At 41.6% G+C, this 21,908-nt stretch overlaps 1 protein-coding gene and 1 long non-coding RNA gene across 2 annotated transcripts in view; one reads left to right on the top strand and one right to left on the bottom strand.

The window, feature by feature from the left end:
• LOC140517881 (uncharacterized) overlaps positions 1–17,817 on the bottom strand; it is a 94,587-nt gene extending 76,770 nt beyond the window's left edge. Inside the window, exon 1 of the long non-coding RNA XR_011971765.1 lies at positions 17,731–17,817. This is a non-coding gene — a long non-coding RNA (uncharacterized lncRNA). The remainder of the gene's footprint in view (positions 1–17,730) is intronic.
• The window catches only part of GALNT16 (polypeptide N-acetylgalactosaminyltransferase 16), a 110,448-nt gene continuing 106,325 nt past the window's right edge, over positions 17,786–21,908 (top strand). Inside the window, exon 1 of the mRNA XM_072629505.1 lies at positions 17,786–17,986. Coding sequence (XP_072485606.1) covers positions 17,786–17,986 — 201 coding nt within the window. The remainder of the gene's footprint in view (positions 17,987–21,908) is intronic.

Below are 21,908 nucleotides of genomic sequence, written 5' to 3'. Positions count from 1 at the left end.
AACAAAAACAAAAAAAAGAGAAAACATTATGCTTCGATATGCATTCAGACTCCATAGTTCTTTCTCTGGATGAGGACAGCATTTTCCATCATGAGTCTTTTGGAATTTTCTTAGATCTTTACATTGTTAAGAAGAGCTAAATCTATGACATTCGGCCATTGCACAATGTTGCTGTTACTGTGTACAATGTCTTCCTGGTTCTGCTCACTTCACTCAACATCAGTTCATTCAAGTCTTTCCAGGTTTTTCTGAAGTCTGCTTGCTCATCATTTCTTATAGCATAATAGTATTCCATAACATTCTTGTACCACAACTTGTTCAGCTATTCCCCAATTCCAATTCTTGGCCACCACAATAAGAGCTGCTACAAAAATTTTTGTACATGTGAGTTCTTTTCCCATTTGTATGATGTCTTTGGGATACAGACCTAGAAGAGGTCTATTGTTGACCTCTTGTTTGACCCAATTGTTTGACCCAACCTATTGTTGGGTCAAAGGGTATGCACAGTGTTATAGCCCTCTGGGAATAGTTCTAAATTGCCCTTCAGAATGGTTGAATCGGTTCACAACTCCACCAACAATGTATTAGTGTTCCAATTTTCCCAAATCTTCTCCAACATTTATCATTTTCCTGTTTTGTCATGTTAACCAATCTAATAGGTATGATATGGTACCTCAGAGTTGTTTTGATTTGCATTTCTCTAATCAATAGTGATTTAGAGCATTTTTTCCATATGACTATAGATAGTTTAATTTCTTCATCTGAAAATTTCCTATTCATGTCCTTTGACCATTTATCAGTTGGGGAATGGCTTATATTCTTATAAATTTGACTCAGTTCTCTACATAGTTTAGAAATGAGGTTTAGAAATGAAATTTAGAGATGAAATCAGAGACACTGACTGTAAAAATTGCTTCCTAATTTTCTGCTTCTCTTTTAATCTTGGTTGAATTGACTGTGCAAAAATTTTTTAATTTAATGTAATCAAAATTATCTATTTGCATCTCATAATGTTGTCTATCTCTTGTTTGGTCATAAATTCTTCCCTTTTCCATAGATCTGCCAGGTAAACTATTCCTTGCTCTCCTAATTTGCTTGTAGCTTCAGCCTTTATACCTAAACTGTGTACCATTTTGACTTTATCTTGGTACAGAGTATAAGATGTTGCTCTATGCCTAGCTTTTTCCAGTTTTTTTTCCAGTTTTCCCAGCAGGTTTGTTAAATAGTGAGTTCTTATTCCAGAAGCTGAAGTCTTTGAGTTTATCAAACAGTAGATTACTATAGTCATTGACTACAGTGTCTACTATTCCACTCTATTTCTTAGTCAGTATCAAGTAGTTTTGATGATTGCTGCTTTATAATGCAGTTTTAAATCTGACCTATGGCTAGGCCACCTTTCCTTGCATTTTTTTCCATTAATTCCCTTGAACTTCTTGACCATATTTACTTTGAAATGAATTTTATTATTTTTTCTACTTCTATAAAATATTTTTTGGTAGTTTGATTGGTATGGCACTGAATAAGGGAATTAATTTAAGTAGAATTGTTGTATTTATTATATCAGCTTGACCTTCCCATGAGCATCAGGTATTTTTTCCAATTACTTAGATCTGATTTTATTTGTGTGAAAAGTGTTTTCTAATTGTTCATACAGGAATAGAAGGACAGACCTGCTCTTAGGTCCACTCCCAAAGCCCATAAAATGCCTGGAAAAAATGAATCTAAACAAATTCTAGAGCAGCAGAAGCCACAAAACAAAAGAGTGAAAGAGATTTCCAACCCAAGACAGCCTGGAAGGCCAACAGGAAAGGTCTATCACACCAGGCTCAGAGTGGAGTGCAGCCCAACCCTGGCTGAGCAGCGTGGCAGGGACAAGACTGGAGCAGGCTTCAGGGTGCAGAATCCCAAGTAGCAGCTGTGGTTCCCAGATCTCTCAACCCACAAACACCAAAGACAGCTTCAAAGGTCAGTGCAAAAGCTCTTTTACCTGGGTGAGAAAGGAGCAGGGTCCAGCCCTAGCCCTGGGCCCAGGACAATGGAAGTCACTAAGGCACAGCATCCATTTTTGGAGCCCTTGACCTAAAGACCCTGGGGGAATTGAGTTGCTGATCTAGATCTCATCCTTGAGTGGTGGCACTGGGATGAGAAGGAGCATTGGCATGGTGGAGCTGGAGGCGGTTGTGGAGAGATAACCCTACTCACAGATCCTAGACAGAAAAGCTCATGGTTATTCCCAGATAAGAGCACAGGACAGGAGAGGAGTAAACTCCTCTTCCTTGATTATGCCACTCTGGAGGAACTAAGAAGTTACATGTCCCTAAAGTATACCCTCCACTTGACAAAGGACTCAAAAGTCAAGTAACTGGCTGGGAAAATGCTCAAAAAAGGGAAAAAAATAAAACTATAAAAGGTTACTTTCTTGGTGAACAGATATTTTCCTCCATCTTTTCAGATGAGAAAGAACAAAGCATACCATTAGAGGAAGACATCACAGACAAGATTTCTTTATCCAAAACCTCCAAAGCAAATTTGCAGTGGTCTCAGGTCATGGAAGAGCTCAAAAAAGATTTTTGAAAATCAAGTAAGTGAGGTGTACGAAAAATTGGGAAGAGAAATGAGAGTGATGCAATAAAATCATGAAAAATGAATCACCAGCTTGCTAAAGGAGACCCCCAAAAATGCTAAAATAGACTAAAAATAGACTAACCCAAATAGCAAAAGAGATCCAAAAAGTCAATGAGGAGAAAAATGCCTTCAAAAACAGAATTATTCGAATGGAAAAGGAGATTCAACAGCTCATTGAAGAAAATAGTTCTTTAAAAATAGAATGGAGCAGATGGAAGCTAATGACTTTATGAGAAACCAAAAAATTACAAAACAAAACTAAAAGAATGAAAAAATTGAAGACAATGTGAAATATCTCATTGGAAAAACAACTGACCTGGAAAATAGATCCAGGAGAGATAATTTAAAAGTTATGGGACTACCTGAAAGCCATGATAAAAAAAGAGCCTAGATATCATCTTTCCTGAAGTTATCAAGGAAAACTGCCCTGATATTCTAGAACCAGAGGGTAAAATAAATATTGAAAGAATCTATTGATCACCTCCTAAAAGAGTTTTGAGGGCCAGGATGGAGTGCGATTGACAAGTTCAGGATAGACCTTCAGGGAAACTGTTCTTTGAGCCTGCTCATTATCATCCAGAATGGCTCTCCATGCCCCCTGGATGTTGCTGCCTCTGAGGGATAAACAAGAGAACTACAGAATACAGGGGATATGTAAAAGAAATGCCCTCTAAGCTAACAGTCTTTAAGCCAATAAGACTGGCCAAATCACTAGGACAGGAGATGAGCAGAATGTCACATAGATTTGCAGTTTCTGTCTATAAATACCCTGACCCTTGGATCAATAAATGGAGTTACCCTATCTTCTTCTGCCTGCCCATGTCTTTCTTCTTCACCACATCACTGAGCTGCGTGGGGACACAGGCTTTTTGCCACAAAAGAGATCTGAAAAGAAAAACTCCTAGGAATATTGTAGCCAAATCTCAGAGTTACCAGGTCAAGGAAAAAATATTGCAAGCAGCCAGAAAGAAACAATTTGAGTATGGTGGAAATACAATCAGGATAGCACAAGATCTAGTAGCTTTCATATTGAGGCATCAAAGGACTTGGAATGTGATATTCCAGAAGTCAAAAGAACTAGGATTAAAACCAAGAATCACCTACCCAGAAAAACTGAGTATAATACTTCAGTGGAAAAAATGATCATTCAATGAAATAGAGGACTTTCAAGCATTTTTGATGAAAAGACCAGAGCTGAATAGAAAATTTGACTTTCAAACACAAGAAGCAAGGGAAGTATGAAAAGGTAAACAGGAAAGAGAAATCATAAGGGACTTACCAAAGTTGAACTGTTTAGATTCCTACGTGGAAAGATAATATTTGTGACTTTTGAGACTTTTCTCAGTATTTGGGTAGTTAGAGGGATTATACACATATAGACAGAGGGCACAGGGTGAGTTGAATAGGAAGGGATGATATCTAAAAAATAAAATTAAGGGGTGAGAAAGGAATATATTGGGAGAAGAAAGGAGAAATGGAATGGGGCAAATTATCTCATAAAAGAGGCAAGGAAAAGCTTTTTCAATGGAGGGGAAAAGGGGGGGAGGTGAGAGGGGAAAAGTGAAGCTTACTCTCATCACATTTGGCTTAAGGAGGGAATAACATGCACATTCAATTTGATATGAAAATCTATTTTACACCACAGGAAAGTGGGGGAGAAGGGGACAAGTGGGGGGGATGATAGAAGGGAGGGCAAATAGGAGGAGGGAGTAATTAGAAGTAAACACTTTTGGAGACAGACAAGGTTAAAAGAGAGAACAGAATAAGTGAGGGACAGGATAGGATGGAGGGAAATATAGTTAGTCTTTTCTAACATGACTATTATGGAAGTCTTTTGCATAACTACACATGTATAGCCTATATTGAATTGCTTGCCTTCACAGTGGGGATGTGTGGGGAGGGAGGAAGGGAGAGAAGTTGGAATTCAAAGTTTTAGGAATCAATGTTCAGAATTATTTTTGCATGCAACTTGGAAATAAGAAAAACAGGTAATGGGGTATATATATATATGTATCTTGCACTAAAGGAAAAGAGAGAAATGGGGATAAGGGAATGGAGAGATACGATAGAAGGGAGGGGGAAGGGGCAATCAGAATCCATGATGTCTTGAGGTGGGAAGAGGGGAGACATGGGGAGAAAATTTGGAACTCAAAATCTTGTGGAAATGAATGTTGAAAACTAAAATAGATAAATTTTTAAAAAGAAAAGAGAATATTATGTAAAAAAAATTGTTCATACAGTTCCTGGGTTTGTTTTGGCAGGTTGACTCCCAAATATTCTATATTGACTACAGTTACTTTAAATGGAATTTCTCCTTCCATTTCTTGTTGATGGACTTTGTTAGTCATATATAGAAATGCAAATGACTTCTGTAACTTTGCTAAAGTTGTTTATTATTTCAAGTAGTATTTTTAGTTTATTCTCTAAGTATACCATCATATCATCTGCAAAGACTGATAGTTTTATTTCTTCTTTGCCTATTTTTCTTCTTTCAAATAATTTTTCTTTTCTTACTGCCATATCTAGTATTTCTAGTAGAATAATAGTGGTGATAATGGACACCCTTGTTTTACCCCTGATCTTATTGGAATTGCTTCTAGCTTATCCCCATTACATATAATGCTTGCAGATGGTTTTGAATAGATGTTATTTATTTTTTAAGGCATACTCCATTTATTCCTATGCTCTCAGACAAAGATCTTTAGATAAGACATGGTCCCAGTCATAAAGGAACATTCATAAAAATTTCCCAGGTTTTCCAGATTATTCTCTGTCCTTTGGAAAGTGGTATCATAATGTAATGATGTCATGGCTCAATATGCATTTTATTGTTACATAAAGGAAGTTTCTCTGCCCACTTCCACTATGCCCATGAAAAGGTATCAAGAGGATCATAGGCCAGGCCAGGCAAGGCAACAAGCTTTTATTAAGTCCTTACTTTCTGTCTCCCTCTCCCCTTCCTCTGGGGTTTACTGGTTAGATGTCCTTTCCTTCCTTCCTTCTTTCTTACTTCCTTCTTTCCTTCCTACCTTCCTTCCATCCTTCTCATGCCCAAAACCTTAAACCCAGTGCACTTGGAAGCCCGTAGGTTGGACAACAAGAGGTCCCTCCCCAAGCTTCACTTAATGACTGACTTAGAGTGATTATCAATAATAACAGTTTCTCTTTCATTCCCAGTTTGATTTAGTAATTTTTTTTCTTTTTCTCATTAAAAGAGCCATTCCCTGGCTACTTCTTAAAGAGTATTATTATACTCTTTTATTATTACCATAATCAATGGATGTTACCTCTCTTGAAGTGAGTATGTCAGAAGGTCTAGCCTAAAAAAGCCAAGGTCTCCCATTGCATCCTAGGCCATCTCCAGTCCTCCTGATAAATATCTGGTCACTGGTTCCAAATGGGTCAGGAGGAGAAAGTGAGACTGGTGACCTTGCACAGCCATCCTTCACTCAAAAGAAAGTCAAGTGCAAGTCGTGTCATCATTTCTCTGATGTCATGTTTTTTTTCGAAAACAAAGGACAAATGCAACTGCATACCACTATGCTAAACAGGGGGATACAAAAACAGGCAAAAGGAGAGACCATCATTTCTGACAAGGAGATTAAAGTCTAATGGGAGAAGAAAACACACAGAAGGGAAGGGAAGAAAAGCAAAGGTAGGCGAAGGTTAAAATTCAGAAAGTCAGAAGCATAGCTGAGAGGGGAATGAAGGTTGACTTGGTCTCTGCACAAAATGGAGGCCAAATGGGAATAGGGGTCTAGCCCAAAAGAAGGAAGTTCCAGGGTGAGATGGATGCAGGGACTGATGCATGTTTTAGGGTGAGACAGCAGATTGTGGTGTTGAAACTTGGAAAATCAGAAGCACAGCCAGGAGGAAATGAAGGATCACAGGATTTTTTGGTGGGGGAAATCAGAACTTTAATTTTATTGGTATTAGGGACTTCCAGTGGGAAACTTCCTCTATTAGAGAAGATCTAGCATCTTCTCTGCAGTGTATAGTCCTATAGTCCCAGAGATTGTCTGGGACACCAATTAATCAGTAAATATTTATTAGCTCCCTACTATTTTTGCCAGGCACTGTGTTAAACATTAGAGATACAAAAAGAGGCAACAGAAAGTCACAGTCTAATGGGGGCAGACAGTATTCAAACAATACATACAAAGCAAGCTATATAAAGGAATATTTAGGAAATAATAACAGTGGAAAGGCACTAGAACTAAGGGGGTTGGAGAAAGCTTCCTGTAGAAGGTGGGATTTTAGTTGGAACTTAAAGCTAGCTTAACTTAACTTAAATAAAACTTAAAGAAAGGGAGGTCAGTAGTCAGAGTGGAGGAAAGAGAGTGTCTCAGGCATGGGGAACCACCAGAGAAAATGCCAGGAGCCAAGAGATAGAGTATCATTCAAGAACAACCAGGAGGCCATCGTCACTGGACAGAAGAGTATGTGGTGGGGAATAAGGTGTAAGAAGACACAAAAGGTAGGAGGAGACTAGGTGATGAAGGGCTTTGAATGCCAAACAGAGAATTTTGTATTTGCTCCTGGAGGGAATCAAGAGCTACTGGATTTTATTAAGCAGGGAGGTGACATGATTGGACCTGCGTTTTAGGAAAACTATGTTAGTGGATGGATGGAGGATGGATTGGAGTGGGTAAAGACTTGAGGCAGACAGACCCTCAAACAGGTTATTGCAATAATCAAAGTGTGAAGTGAGTGGCATTTATCAGAGTGTCAGAGTGGTGGCAGTGTCAGAGGAGAGAAGGGCATATTTGCCACAGAGGTGAAATTGACAGGCTTTGACAACAAATTAGATATGGGGGAAGGGGCATGTGGGTGGTAATGAGATGATTCTTAGATTGTGAACCTAAAAGACTGGGAGGATGATGTTGTCTTCTAGGGTGAGGTTGGAGGGGAAAGATTTAGGGGGAAAGATAACGAATTCTGTTTTGGACATGTTGACTTTAAGATGTCTACTGAACATTCAGTTTGAGATGCCTGAGAGGCAGTTGGGGATGAGAAACTAGAGGTTAGCAGAGAGGTTGGGTCAGGAAAGGTAGATTTAGAATCATCAGTACAGACATGGTAATTAAATTCATGGGAGCTGATGAGCTCACCAAATGAAGTAGTATGGAGAGAGAAGAGATTGAGGGTCCAGGGTAGAACCCTGTGAGAACTAGAGGGTATAATCTGGAGGAGGATCCAGCAAAGGAAGCAGAGAAATAGTAGTCAGATAGGTAGGAGGAGAACCAGGCAGGAATGATGTCCTGAAAACCTTAGAAAGTAAAGAATATCAAGGGAGAGAGTAGTGGTAACAGTGTCAAAAGCTGCAGAGAGATCAAGAAGATTGAGAAAAGGCCATGGGATTTGACAGCTAAGAGAACATTAGTAACTTTGGAGAGTGCCATTTCAATGGAATGACAAGATTGGAAACCAGATTGTAAAGGAGAGTAAGAGGAAAGAAAGTGAAAATATCCATTCTGGACAGCCTTTTCAGGGAGTTTAGCCACTGAGGACAAAGGAGTTACAATTTGATAGTTAACAGAGACAGAAGGATCAAATAAGCGTGTTTTCAGGATGGGGAAAACATGGGCATGTTTGTAGGCAGTGAGGAATGAGCCAATAGAGAGGGAGACACTGAAATTAAGAGATAGAATAGAGGTGATGGGGGTTGTTTAGTTGGTTGGTTGAGATCTATTGGAAGAGACTGAGAGTTAAGTGACATAGCCAATAGTGGCAAGGGTGGAACTTGAACACAAGTGTGATTGTCTACCAGAGTTCCCCTCTCCTCCTTGCAACATGGATTAGACTGCTTTTCCCTTGAGAGTTGGTGGATCTCCCAAGACCTCAATTCACTGTACCCTGCCCTGCTGACCAGATGCATTTCCAAAAAGAAGAAAAGGGCCTCCTTTACTGTAACTAAGCACTACACTACCCTTGTTCACTCTCTTTTCTATGTTAGAACTAAGGAAATCTTAGCTACTACTATTAACTGTTTAACGACTGACCAGTGCTTCATTTCATCCCAAGATCAGAATCTCAGCTAACAGGTGCCAGCCTAGGTCAGGTTCACCCTTAACACCAGGTCTTCTTAACCTGATGGCTATTTCTCCATCTGCCACGCCATCATTGATCTCCATAGAATCATAAGGACATAAATTTAGAACTGAGTATGACCTTCAGAGTGAAACGTAAATAGAAACAGATCCACATGGACTACATATTAACTTAGAAAACCACAAATTATCATCACCTATATTATATTTTTTACATTTTAATATGATTCATGCAGCACTTGAGTTTTGTAGACAGTATGCAGCTACAGGTGAGTTTGATACCTCTGAACCAGTCCAATTCCTACGTTTTATAGTTGAGGAAACTGAGGCCCAGAGAGGCTTCAGTCTTATTCAAGATCACATAAGAGGCAAAGTCAGGATCTGAACCCAGATCATTATGATCTTGTCTAAAGAACTTTCAGGAATAATGAATAGCTTTCTCTCATCTCTCAGGACACCTTTGAGAATGTTCACGTGTCTGTTGAACTACTCAGCTGAAAAGAGGATGAATACAAAGTATTCCAGTATGTTTCAACTGTTTAGTGACTTAACAGATTTTCCCAAGGCTTCCCTCAGACTTAGAATACCCAGGTCTTGCCAAATTATCTCACTCCAATTGTGGGACACATGTCTTTAGTCTCCTCCAAATCAAGGTAGAGTACAGCTGTGGGTTTAAAGGAGGGGAGGTAACAGGCAGATTCTCACCTGATTAATTTTCTATGTTTTATGTTAGAGTTGGGGAGACTAGAGATTTAGTGAATCAAATAGAGAAAGCAAGCTTGGGTAGGGAAGTTTCCAGAAAAAAAAGGAATATTGGACAGTTAGTGGATAGAGTGCTGGGTTTAGAATCAGGAAGACCTGAGTTCAGTTTTGGCTCTAGACACTCACTATATGACCTTGGACAAGTCACTTAACCTTGTTTGCCTGTAGTTCCTCATCTAGAAAATGAACTGGGGAAACAAATGGCAAATTACTCCATTAGCTTTGCCAGGAAACCCCCAAAAGGGGTCATGAAGAATCACATGACTAAAAACCAATTTGACAATGAACAATAATTTAGGCAGGAGAAGAGCAAGAGGCTTAGAGCAGAGGCAGCCTGCCATAAGTGAGATGTGAATTTCAGGTCCCAAAACCTTTAGGGTTTTTTTTTTCAAACTAATGCATAGTAACCAGATTGTCAACTCCCCAGGGAAAGGTATGATTTTTTTTGGTTTGCTTTTGAGAGGGTTTTTTTTGTCTTTATAGCTTCCTCAAGCATCTTGCAGATAACATCAGTTTAATAAATTTTTACTTAGTTGAATTGAATTGAAAGTGATTTTCTCTATAGAGCAGCTTGATATAGCAGATTGAAGGCTGGCCTCTGAGCCAGGAAGACCTGGGTTGAAGTACATACCATCTCTTACATCTTGTGACTAAATAATTCTAGCTGAGTCACTTAACCTCTAAGTGTTCTGGACAATTCTAATATTGTAAACTGCAGAGAAGGTGCTGACCTATACTGGTAGAGGGAGTTTCCTTACCTGAGAGTTCTTTATACCAATGAAATCTCAGGTCCAGTTCCTGTATCTGTCCTCTTTATCCATTCAGTTTTCCTGGATTCAATCAGGTAGGACTTTTAACAGCAAACCAATCAGCAGTCATTTATTAAGGGCCTGCCCTGGGCCAGGTTCTGTGATGAGTACTGAGGATACAATGACAACAAAAATAGTCCCAGACTCATGGGATTTACATTCTGGTCCTGGTAGAGTGGGGAGTGGGGGAGCTGGTGGGGTGGTAAAGAGGCTTAGAGAGCGGCTAGGTGGTGCAGTGGATAGAGCACCAGCGCAGGAGTCAGGAGGACCTGAGTTCAAATCTCATCTCAGACACTTGATACTCAGTAGCTGTGTGACTTTGGGCAAGTCACTTAACCCCAGTTGCCTCATCCAGGGTCATCTCCAGTCAACCTGATGAATATCTGGTCACTGGATTCAGGTGGCTCTGGAGGAGAAGTGAGGATGGTGACCTGCATAGCCCTTCCTCACTCAAAACAAAGTCAAGTGCAAGTCATGTCATCATTTCTCTGATAGCATGATCTTCTTCACCAATGAAGGACGAACACATGCAAGTACTCCACAGCACCTGTTTTAGCTGCTTTCATGGAACAAATTGTTCTCATCCACCCATTCTGCCAGACATCCCCCTAACTCAGTGAAGAGTTTGAGACCCCTTAGTTATCTTGGATCTGGTTTAGCTTATCTGCCAAAATGGTTTACTGGGGTGTGGCCACTGCAAATACTACAGCTTCTTGGAGCCACAGATGAGACTTGGATGAATCAGGTAGACACCAAAGGTGGAAAACAGCCCTGAAAAGGGCTCTGCAGTCCTCACACCAGAGGTACTAGTCTTCCCTAAATGCACCCTGTACCCCTGGAATAAGAGAATATCTTATCATTTTGCTAGGTGCTTAGAGTGTTAGGAATACCTGAGTTCAAATCTGACCTCAAACACTAGCTGTGTGACCCCAAGCAAGGAACTTAACTTCTGTCTGCCTCTGATTCCTTATCTATAAAATGAGAACACTACCTACTTCCTAGGGTTGTTGTAAAGACTGATGAGATAATATTTGTAAATCACTTACCACAGTGTTCAGCACATACTATGCATTTAATAAATATTTATCCCTTTCCTTTTGATTAACCTCTTAGGAAGTTAGAGGCTCTCCTTTGGCCTCACTTTCCAATTAACTCTTTTTGTGTTCTTTATGCCAAAGCTGGTGACTTTTATCCACTTTCCATATTATTTTAGTTTGGCACAGTGGAAAATTGAGTCAAGAGACTTGGCTCTGTCTACTAACTATCATTGTGTAGCTGTGTGCCTAAAGAGGAAGCTAGGTGGTATACTGGCTAGAACTGGCTCTAGGGTCAGGAAAACATGGGTTCAAATCTAGCCTCAGACACTAGTTGTATGACCTTGAGCAAATCATTTAGCTTCTCTGTACCTTAGTTTCTTCATCTGCAAAATGAGGGTAATAACAGGACCTACCTAACAGGGTTGTTGCATGAATCAAAAAAAATGATATTTGTAAGCCCCCTAAGCATATATAATAGGAGCTTAATTAACGCTCATTTCCTTTCTCTAATAAGTCATGCATCTCTAGCAACTTAGGGTTGTCAAGAGGAAAAAATGAGATCATAAATAGGGGACCATAATAAAAATATGAAATCACTATTGTTATTCTGCCTCTACAGTTACTTAGCTAGTATGACTCCTGATAGGTAGCTAGGTGGTGAAATGGATAGAGTGCTAGGCCACAAGTTGGGAATATTCTTCTTCTTGGGTTCAGATCTGACCTCAAATACTTACTAGCCTGGGCAAGTCACTCAAAGCTGTTTGTCTCAGTTTCCTCGTCCGTAAAAATGAGCGGGAGAAATGGCAAATCACTCTAGTATCATTGCCAAGAAAATCCCAAATAGTCTTGACACAGAATCAGATGTGACTAAACAACAAACGTGCTGGCTTTTTGTGTGTTTGTTTTCGTTTTTTACTATTTCAGCTTTGAGATTGGGCCCCAAAGGCAAGTTGGAGCCCTAAGTAGGCAAGGGTTAATTGGCAAGTTCATTACTTTGACCCTTAACCCTACAGCTTGTCTCATCCCAAAGATATGGCTAAGGAAATTTTAATTGGTGGGCTATGGAGTACAGCTCTGAACTGAGGCTCTGAAATACTGGTTAACTAATTCAAAGCAGAGCATTAAGTTACATAGGAGGTGAAAGAGGTAGATGTAGAGGATCTGACATAAAAGAGAAGTTACCCAAGGGTAAGACTACCTCTTAACTCAAAGTGGCTCCCTTTAACTTTGTAGGGAGAGCAAGGTTGATGACATATGCTGCTTGTCCTGGATAAAGAATGAATAGGTTTTCCATGGCTGGAGATAACATTGCACCATATTATTCCATTGTCCTGCCCACATTGTTAGTCCTGCCATGTCTCCTTCCCTTTCCCTTGGTGCATCATTATTTCTCCTGCATCCCATATTAAGCTGCAGTTTCTGAGCTGTACTGGATCTCTTAGCATGACTCTTCTCTGAATAGCTGACTGGAGTCTCCTTATGTCTCCACCTGAGTGAAAACAGCTATTCTTCCTATGGAAAAGGATAGATGATGTGTGTGTGTATAAATATGCACTCGAAGCTATATTTATACTAAGTGCACATTTATTACCATTTATATACATGCAGCCAAGTATATAAATGCAATCTCCATACCTGTTAAGAGTCCAAGTAGGTACAGACATATGTAGGTACTTAGAAAATGCAGAGGTCTAGAAGAAGCCTGTCTGAGGTTTTACTGGTTCCTGTGACTGGGTAAAATGTTCCAGAGAGTCAGCCAATACTGTAAAAAGCAGAGATAAATTTCTCTCTGGAGGCTCAGCATCGTAGTAATGTGGACTGAAGATAAGTGTGATGGTGGTAACAGCATGAAAATCAAGAAGCCTGGATTTTAGTCTCAACTCTGTAACTAAGTAGTTGTATGTGTCCACGGGTGAGTCACTAACCTCAGTGGACTTCAGTTTCCTCATCTGTAAAATAAAAAGTGTTTCTAAGGTCATGTCCAGTCATGGATTCCATTATTCATTATTATCCTGACATTATGGAAATACAGAGAGTCTGGATAATTTCTCCAGTGTATCTAAGAGAAAGAAGAAAAAAATGGGATTCCCCAATGATATAAAGGTATTATGAGTAGAGAGTTGACCTAGATAAGTGAGCTAGAGCTTCAATGGGCCCTCAGTCTTCTTGGTTTGGGTTTCTGGCCTTAGCAATACCTAGGATCACATGATATTGTTGGACTGAATAGTTCTCAAAGCTACTCTCCTCCATTAGATTGAGGAAGGATTAAGAAGATGCAACCCGAAAAGAAGCCAGTGTCTGAGAAGGAATCCTGAAGATAAATGAAGGACCTGTATCTGCTTCTCTTTTCTAGCTTGAGCTCTGGCCTCTCCCTCACAGCTGGTGCTGTCTCTAAACCACAAAGTACAGCACCAAGTGTTGCCCTGCCCAGCTCTGTTTGGGATAACATAAGGAATAGCACTCGGTGGAAGAGTTTAGAAGGGTTTCTGAGACAACTTGTTGAAGAGTAAAAAAAAATAGTATCCCAGAAAGTAATTGCCTTGACTTGAGACTCTCTGGACTTTCTGGATGTACTAGCCTGAGCATAAATGCTATGTTTAAATCCGATCCCCATCCTACTACCACCAGTATAGAAATGGAGGGGCAAGGGGGTTGGTCCAAGTGCTGAGTATGATCCTGATGTGATTTAAGAGGTGTAAGGGGGAATTTAGGTTTCCCCTAGCTTAATTGATAATAACAGAAGTAATGGAGTGTTAATTTGTTAACAAGGTATTAACTGCTAGGTGATCTCTTTATGAGGTACAAACAGGTCTCCTGAGTGAATAAAAGGGAACCAGCTCATTGAACAAGCAAAAACTGGACATGCCTTTGCAAGGCTTTAAATATCTAAGCCCTCAGGACAGTTACTGAGTTTGAAGGAGTGCAACTTTTCCTGAGTGCTAGACCCTATGGGGGGAGGGGGGGAGGGGCAGTGAAAGGGAGGCCCTGGGATGTAGATTTCTCCCCCCACTATCTCCAATTAACCGTAGTGTTCAGCAACTAGTTGTCTAGAGGGAGACATCTCACCTAGCAGTTGGGGAGTTCATCAATTTGAGAGTTCAACATAGAGTGAGAGAGTACAAGTAGAAGCTAACATTTGAATCTCATTTTCATCTGAACTAGTCAAAGGATGGAAGAATACACCCATACATTTGGATACAGAAATATATTTTACTCAAAAGGGAAACAGGAGGGAAAGGGGTGAAGGGAGAATAAAATGGAGGGTGTATTAAGAAAGAGAATAGTCCTATGCAAAACAAATCCTAAGAATGTGCAAAAATATTTAGCATTATTTTTTGTGGTAGCAAAAAACTGGAAACTGAGGAAGTACACATCAATTGGAGAATGGCTAAACAAATTATAGTATATAAGAGTGATGGAGTACTGTTGTAAAAAATTACGGAGATAGTTTCATAGAAACCTAGAAAGATTTGTACCAGTTGATGTAGAGTAAGGTGAGCAGAAGTAAGAACGATTTATACAATGACAACAGTGTTATAAGGACAAACAACTTACTGTTGAAGGAGCATGCTACCTACCTTTGGGTGCTGAAGAGAGGTGAAGAACTAAGAATGCAGAATGAGACATATTAGACATGGACAATGTGGAAATTTGTTTTGTTTGACTATATCTTTGTAATGGGGGGTTGTTTTTTTTTCTCATTTAGGGGTGGTGGAGGTGTGGGGTGGAGAAAAATGAATTTTTGCTGATTGAAAAACAAATAACGTTCAATTTTTAAAACTCAGTTTGAAGGAACAGAGACATACACTTCCAGAGAGACATGGTTACAAAAATTCAATCTTTCAAGGAAGGAAACTGCTTCAATGAATAGGACCCTTGGTAGCACAGTAGAAAGCTGACTATAGACTCAAGATACAGACAGTTCTGGCAAGGGAGAGTTAAACTGTGGAGAGGAGCAGATTCTGGAAGCCCATCTGAGCAACCCATCCAACAGAGATGCAGCATCCAATTGAAAATTTTTTGAAGATACAAAAAGGGGAAGGACTTTTAGGTCCTTCAGTACCAACACTTGTTGAATGCCCCACTACCATTAGTCTTTAAATTTGTACCAGTCTGAATGTGGTTTGCATATATTTATGAGAAAGTGAGTCTTGGGTAATGTTTGGTAGCTACTGTTCTTACCATATTATTTTCATAAATGCCTTTGCTAAGAATCAAAAGATTTTTTTTCCTGTTGCCTGATTATTAAGGGGAAAGACACCAGCAGGGATCTGAGTTCCATGTATAGTGTTAGGAATACAGCCCCACAAGGTTACCTCCCTAGAACCTAAGAATAGCAACCACCTTCTGGGGAGGGGTGCTTTAGAGGCTAAAGTTTGCTGAAGGGAGGGAAAGTGGAGAAGAGCAAATACTGGGAACGTTTTATAAATGGAAGGAGTAGGAGCTTGAAGATTGCAAAAGGAAAGGAGAGAAATGAAAAAGGAGGAGACAGTTTTTAAGGATTTTACTTAAAGGAGGAGAGAGGAAAAAAGAGAAGGGAAAGTAATTGGTGGTATGGTTCAGGGATAGATCTAAAAGCCAAGTTTGGCTTCTGTTACCAGTTTCTCACCCCAAATCAAAAGGGACTCAAGCAATCGCAGGAGTTTAGGCAAAAGTTTTTCAGGCATAGGGTTATGTTCTCCCCTGGAACAAGAAAGGTGATAAGAAGGAATTTTTATAAGAGTAGAGGTGGATGGGAGAGATTCATGGTTGGAGAGGATGGCAGAGAGTTGGGTCTAGAAATGTTGGCGTTCAGATTCTACTTCAAATTCTGAAATTTTCATGTTCTGCAAAGCATGCACGTTATACGTTATTTAAACCATGGGAAGGTTTTCAAGAAAATTTAAAGGTAAGATTAACCAGAAGGGTGAAGTTAGTGGAATGGGAAATTAGAATCAGGATGTGTACAAGAGAGAAGTTGCTGAAAGATAAGTTCCCCTAGATTCTTAATTTATCCTTGGTGTGGGAGCCTATCATGCTTTTAGGCATACCAGTTATACCCAACTTCAGTGTAGCTTTCCAATCCCCTCCGGAGTTTTTAAGAGTAAATAACAGAACTGATAGGTCATGCTGTTTCAGTGTAAAATTCCAGAGGAACCAGAGCCAAGTGTGACTGAAATAACTTCATATCTGACGTGAGATTCAGGAGCCTCACTTAACTCTGAAATCTTCCTGGTATTCTTCAACCTCCATCCCCTTTGTCATCCTTCAGGGAAGCATGGTATGAAAGAGACTGCTTTGCCTATTAGGGAAAGAAAAGTTCCTGTTCCCAACCAGAAATCCCTCTGGCAAACTCGGCCACCTTCCCCATGCAGTTCTGCTGAATTGGAAGTCTTCCGACCTGGTCCCTACCAAAGCTCTAAAAGAAATCCTAATCTCAGTCACTTTTGGACCTCAGTTTTTTCAACTACAAAATTAAATTCAGACACATATATCAACCATCTACTTTGGGCTAGATCCTGACGATCCAAAGATGAAAACAAGCACAGTGCCTGATCTCCAGAATTCCAGTTTTACTGGTATGTATGTGACTTGTACACCAATTAGAGTGCAGTAGATAAAGCACTGGGACTGAAGTAAGAGCTAAGTTCAAATTCAGCTCGAGAACTTATTAACCAGGGGGGACACTTAGTTGCCTTAGTTTATACTCAATTATAAAATGGGGATAATAACAGCACCTACCTGACAGAGTGGTTATGAGAATCAAATTAAATTATATTTGTAAAATGCTTAACGCAGTGCCTGGCACATAGTAAGTGCTGTATAAAATACTTATTTTGTCCTTCCCCAATAGTAAGTATAATCAAGGTAGAGTAGAGGCAAAGAAGAACTCCCGACAAAATGTTGTAGGAAAATAAGGTAGTTGAAAGAGTTAAAATCTCTGAGGTACATTCCGGCTCTAACAATTCTATGGCTCTGTGGACATTAACACAGTGCCCCCAAAGCAGCCCCTCCGACCAGCCCACTAGGACTTTGCTCTTCTCTGCTTGCCACCTGTCTTGCCCCTCTGAGGGACCATGGGAAACTAAAGGAGTTCCTCCTTTCTCCAAACCATAGGGTCTTGGGGAGAGGATTTGGAGATGATGTACTCCTTTGTAAGGGCCAGACTCGTGGTCTGAAGGGCATTAGGACCGTGAGGATCTCTTCCACTCTCCTTCTATCTCTTTCCCCCACCCCCTCCACCTCTCTCCTTTTTCTGCTCTGCAGGACTGAGCAGTGAGACAAGAGCTAAAACAAACAGCTGTGACTGAGAGAGGCAGCCAAAGCTCGAAGGAACAGAAAACCCTATCCATACAGCGCCGCCCGTCCCCCCGCCCCGCCGCGTTACACCATTCACCCTCTCCTCTCCTTCCCTCCCTCCCCAACTCCCTCTACCCCCCCACCCCACCCCTACTCACCCAAACCTACCAAGTCACCTCTTCTCCAGTTTACTCCAGGCTCCCAGACAGCACTGGTTCTCAACATGAGAAGGATCCGCGCTAATGCCATCGCAATACTGACGGTCGCCTGGATCTTAGGCACTTTCTATTACTTATGGCAGGACAACAGATCCCATTCAGCATCCTCCAGCCGATCTCCTAGCAGCAGCGGAGGTGGCAGGAACGGACAGAGACCAGCTGGTAGGCTGGAACTCCACAGAGAAGACCGGACTATCCCCCTCATTGTGAGTAAGACCCCGTTGGCAAGAGGGGGCGAGACAGAGCCCGGTCTCTCTCTTCCCTCCCCCTCTACGTTCATTCCATTCCCAGCTCCTCCCCCCACCCCAATCGCTGAGAAATTGCATAGAGTGGGGCGGCCCCAGTGCGAGGTGCTATCCCGAGGGACAACCGGGCCCGTTTGACAAGAGAGCTAGTGTGGGCGGGGGCAGCTGCGAGCTTTGCCTGGACATCTTTGTATATATTGGAGAATTCCTGTCCGTTGTTATGGCAACATTTACAATGATGGAAAGGGGCTGGGCCTGGGGACAGGGAAGGAGAGAACTGTGTGTTTATGTGTGTATGTTGGGGGCGGGGGGGTGCGGTGAGGGTGGCTCAAAGGAGCGATAGAATGCTACCGGTTTTTGAAGGGAAAAGTGATAACTGAATGGAGGTGGGGGGGAGAAGAGAATTGACGGGCTGGAGAGAAAAGTGTCTTGTGAGTTTGGCGGGCCGGGCTTGAGCGGGTTGCTGCTGCTCGGGCTAGGGATGTGGCAGCTCTCCCAGGCGCAGAGAGGAGGGAGGGGGAGACAGGGGGACGGACAGGGCTCAGCGCGCCTCCTTCGCCGCCGGCTGGATTTTGGCTGGGCCCGTTCCCCAGGCACTGGCTGCAATGGGGCGAGATCCTCTGGAGACCGCGGCAGACCGGGCCCTAGTCCGTGGGAGGAGACGGATGTTCTATGCGTGGAGTTGGCTCCGGGCTACAGCACCCGGGTTAGGAGGCCCTGCCGGGCTGAGCGGTTAGATCACACCTAGGATGGCATCCCACCTCACTGGCCAGCTTGATTTGGGTCCTAGGATGTTTGGAGCCCGCAGTTCACATGTTTGGAGCACAGAACTGTGCAAACTCAAGCATCCTTTTCTAGGTCCTTGTCCTCCTATCCATTCCCAACTTTTCCCTGTTTCTGCAGAGACCTGATCCTCAACGTTCCTCCCTCACCCAACTGCTGTGTGTGTTTAATGAAGGAGGGTGGGAGACTGAGGGTCTCTTGGTGCTTATTCCCTTTTCCTCCAGTCTCCCAGTTAGATGGAGCTATATGGGCAAGAATTTCTGGCTTAGAGGACTTTGCATCTTCGATTCTCCCTGCTCTCTCCCTTCCTCCCCTGCGAAGCCTCAGGGGGCGCCCACGGGTTGCAGCAGTGTGTGTGTGTGTGTGTGTGTGTGTGTGTGTGTGTGTGTGTGTGTGTGTGTGTGTGTGTGTGTGTGTGTGTGACCACTTCACATGATTCACTCCACTGGAGGTCAGACCTGAAACGTCAAAGGAAACTTAGAAACAAATCGTGGTATAGGCTGGAGGGATGAGGGGGCGAGGGTGAGTCAGGTCTTCCAAGGGATGCTACCCTAGCTCAGTCTCCTTCGCCTGACCTAGCTGGAGGCCCTTTGTTAGTGCAAAGCCCTCAGCTGACCTACGCGGGGAGTCCATTGACTTCTTCGACCCCTAGGACTCCGTAGTTGGTGTGGCGTGCTAGAAGGCCAAGCACACTTGTGGAAACAAGCAGGCTTTGGCCCTCCCCGAAACCTCTCCCCATTCCCCCCGGGCCACTCTGAAGTTGTGGGCACCTTTAAGGCGTTTCTAGTTTCGGGGGGGCTTTCAGACTCTAAGAGTAGAAGAAATGGGCGGCCGCCTGGGGTAGGGGTGGGGGTGGCGTTCGACCAAAAAGTAGAGCCAAAGAGATATGAGGGGAAAGTAGCAGGAGTAGGTGGGGTAGGGGAGAACTAGAAAAGTGGAGAATCTGAGAAGAGTATTTGCTATGAGAGGAAGGGAAGAAAACTGGAAACTAGAAGGGGGATTCAAGAAATTTACCCGAAGCCCGAAGTTTAGATGCCGAAACAAGGGAACAGGAAGGACAATTGAAACGTGTTTTGAGAGCTTTTGTCTTCCTACAAATCCTGTAGGTGTTTTTCCATTTAAACAAATAATAACCATCTAGTTTTTGACTCAGGAAGCATGGTGGACAAGTACTCTGAACGTGATTCTCCCTTCATAGCTTAGTTCATCTATTGTCCCTTCTGTGGGTGACTTGTTACTTCTCTGTGTCCCAGTTTTCGTACCTGTAAGGTGAAACGATCTTAACGATGATAACCCTGTTGCTGAAAAAAAGTTGCTAAAGGAAAAATGCTTCAGTGTCTGGTATCAAGGATAAACCCCAACAAAATAAACCAAAATAGTCCTCAAAGTCCACTAGAATCATGTCTACTCCAATTTCTTGAACAACATTTTGGTTTGCTCCTAAGCTCTGGGAAAGGGGAGGGAACATGATTCGTGATCTCTAGTTTTCTCAGCATATAATTTCGATCTGATGCGATAAATGGTATTAGTGAGATGCTGTACCCTTCTACAAGGTGAGGTGAAGGGAAGAGTAAATGGACTTAAGGAGGAAAGAGGAAGAGAAATGTTTCAGCCTTGTTGCTTAGGACCCTGGGTCTGGTCTTGATAAAATTCTTATCTTTCAGATTTCTTACGTCTTGGAAGAATTGACCTCAAATTCTTCTTTTTGTCCTTACCGACACCCCTACCCAGTGCTTTTTTGGAGAAGCCTGATATCTTATGCAAGTCTTGCTGAGAGACCCCAGAGATGCTGGGTTGGAGTTTTGATTGGTCAGATTCCTTTTTAGGGAGAGATTTTCTCTAATTCCTATAGGAATTAGATTGGAAGGATGAAATCACTAACTGAATGTTTGGTGTCTATATGAGAGCCAAAGGGAGATACAGGCATTGTTTCTTTGGGGGGCAGTTATGGTATTTAAGACTTTGATGTAACATAATTTACAAGTTAATTAGGTAACTAAGTGATTTAGTAGATAGATTTGGAGGGATGTTCTGGAAAAGTGTTGTTTTTTTTTTTTAAATCAGGTCATTGAAAAGATGATTGGGAGAAAGAGATTATGAGCTCACGGGAGAGAGAGGCTGAATTTAGAGGAAACTGAAGAGTCTTCTCCAAGCAATGATCTCTAATGTCCTCTGAATTCATTCATTCATTCAGCTAATATTTATAGAACTAATTGTACCACTCCTTTGACAGAGGTTAGCATACTGCCTCATCACATCTCTTCTATTGTCTTTGTTTCCGTATTCAATTTCCATGGAGAGGGACCATGTGTTCTATTTATTTATCTCCCCACCTCCATGTTCTCTATGCACATAGCCGTGCTCAGCATTTGTTAAATTAGTGGGATAATAAAGTCCCAAGAGACTTCACTTTCTTTGTGAAAGTGTGGAGAATGAAAGTTGAAATTAGAAATGGAGGAAAACAGCAGGCAAATGTGAGGTGTTCACAGTGGGAGGGGAGGCTTAGGTAAGTTAAATGAGATAACAAGCACCCCTTTGTGTGCCTCTTTGATGCTTCACTTCCCTGCCTTTCTGGCCCTGGTATTCAGGGGCCATGTTATTCTGCTTTCCATTTCATGCCACTCTGGGCTAAACTGATTTTATGAAGCACTTTTCTCTGCTTCTACTAGAGCTGGGATCTTTGGAGTCAATCAGATAAATAATGCCAGTACTCTCTCTGGCTAGTAACAATCTCTCTTACAAGTTGCAGATGCAGCAGAGATTTTTCTCCCTCTCCGGAGTTTGGAAACTACTTGATTTCATTTTCTCTGTTTCCAAGTTATTTCCCTGGCTAGTTAAGTTGAAATACTTCATGAGGATGTTTCAGACCTACTTACTGCCAGCTAATGGTGAGAAGCAGAGAAAATATAACAGACTCATCATGGTCTTCCAGGAAGAGGTACAAAAATGTGCCAAATATCTAGGAAGAGAAAGAGTTTATCCTTGTATCTCTTCTAGCTTCTAGCAAGGTGCATCTGACAAAGTAGGTACTTAACAAAAGTTAAATAATAAGTGAATGAATAAATAAGTAACCTGGATGTGCAGCTTATTTTTTTAACCT

Source organism: Notamacropus eugenii, chromosome 1, assembly GCF_028372415.1.
Source record: "Notamacropus eugenii isolate mMacEug1 chromosome 1, mMacEug1.pri_v2, whole genome shotgun sequence".
In the NCBI taxonomy this organism is placed as follows: domain Eukaryota; kingdom Metazoa; phylum Chordata; class Mammalia; order Diprotodontia; family Macropodidae; genus Notamacropus; species Notamacropus eugenii.
This window is presented reverse-complemented; position numbering and strand designations above follow the sequence as displayed.